General features: G+C 51.3%; 1 protein-coding gene across 7 annotated transcripts in view; it reads left to right on the forward strand.

The window, feature by feature from the left end:
* Nucleotides 1-733, forward strand: part of LOC113205639 (histone deacetylase 4) — a 64,541-nt gene that overhangs the window by 40,104 nt on the left and 23,704 nt on the right. The window contains exon 1 of one of the 7 annotated variants that reach the window (XM_052270083.1): nucleotides 94-142. The exons of the other annotated variants lie outside the window; for them this stretch is intronic. Coding sequence (XP_052126043.1) covers nucleotides 109-142 — 34 coding nt within the window. The 5' untranslated portion in view covers nucleotides 94-108. Of the gene's footprint in view, nucleotides 1-93; nucleotides 143-733 lie in introns of those variants that run through there. 7 annotated transcript variants of the gene reach the window in all.

A 733-nucleotide genomic window follows, 5' to 3' on the forward strand; every position in this document is an offset into this window, starting at 1 on the left:
GATAGATTACCCGCGGGCTCTCTGCCGCAGAGAAGGGGGGGGGGGGGCGTGTGTGATTGGGCCCGACTCGAATGGAGCCAGTCCGTGCCGGACACCCGCCCGTCAGGGATGCCTCCTCTGCGCTTAACGTCTCCTCAACGAGGTAAAAGGACAAGTTGGAAAGACTAATGTGTGATGTCACGTTTGATTTTTGTTCTCTTTTTGGCCTGTTTTTTGCTCGATGCCATTCTATATTATAGGGGAAAAGGGTATTTGAATTTGTAATGTTGCGGTCTTTTACGAGTTTCCAACTGTCCCAGATTCATTCTGGAAAGTTTTCACCCGTACACCTACGAATATTTCTCTCAGTATGGCGTGGCATTCGGGAGATATTCCATATGGATTAAGGTGGATCTGATTTTGGACCCGTCAGGCACATCCTTCCTGAGGCCGGGGCGGAGAGGGAGGGGGGCAGTCTGATGGAGGGATTTGCATTGCGGTAAACAAGTTGGACTGAATGGAGGAGGAGGCGCCAGGCGCGCCAGTGAGGCATGTGGTGAAATAAAAATAAGAAAAAAGCTCTCAAGTGAGATCAGGAAAAAGAATAGTCGACCGGTCCGACCCGAAGCGGAAGTTTATAAATAGTCCTGCCAGCTGGCACGCGCGAAGTTTGTGACGTGATGTGATGACCGGAGAGAGGGAGGGAGAGCGAGAGAGATAGAGGGAATGGAGGTGAGAGAAAGGAACAGCAGGG

This window comes from Frankliniella occidentalis, unplaced genomic scaffold, assembly GCF_000697945.3.
Source record: "Frankliniella occidentalis isolate FOCC.00 unplaced genomic scaffold, Focc_3.1 Scaffold110, whole genome shotgun sequence".
Lineage (NCBI taxonomy): Eukaryota > Metazoa > Arthropoda > Insecta > Thysanoptera > Thripidae > Frankliniella > Frankliniella occidentalis.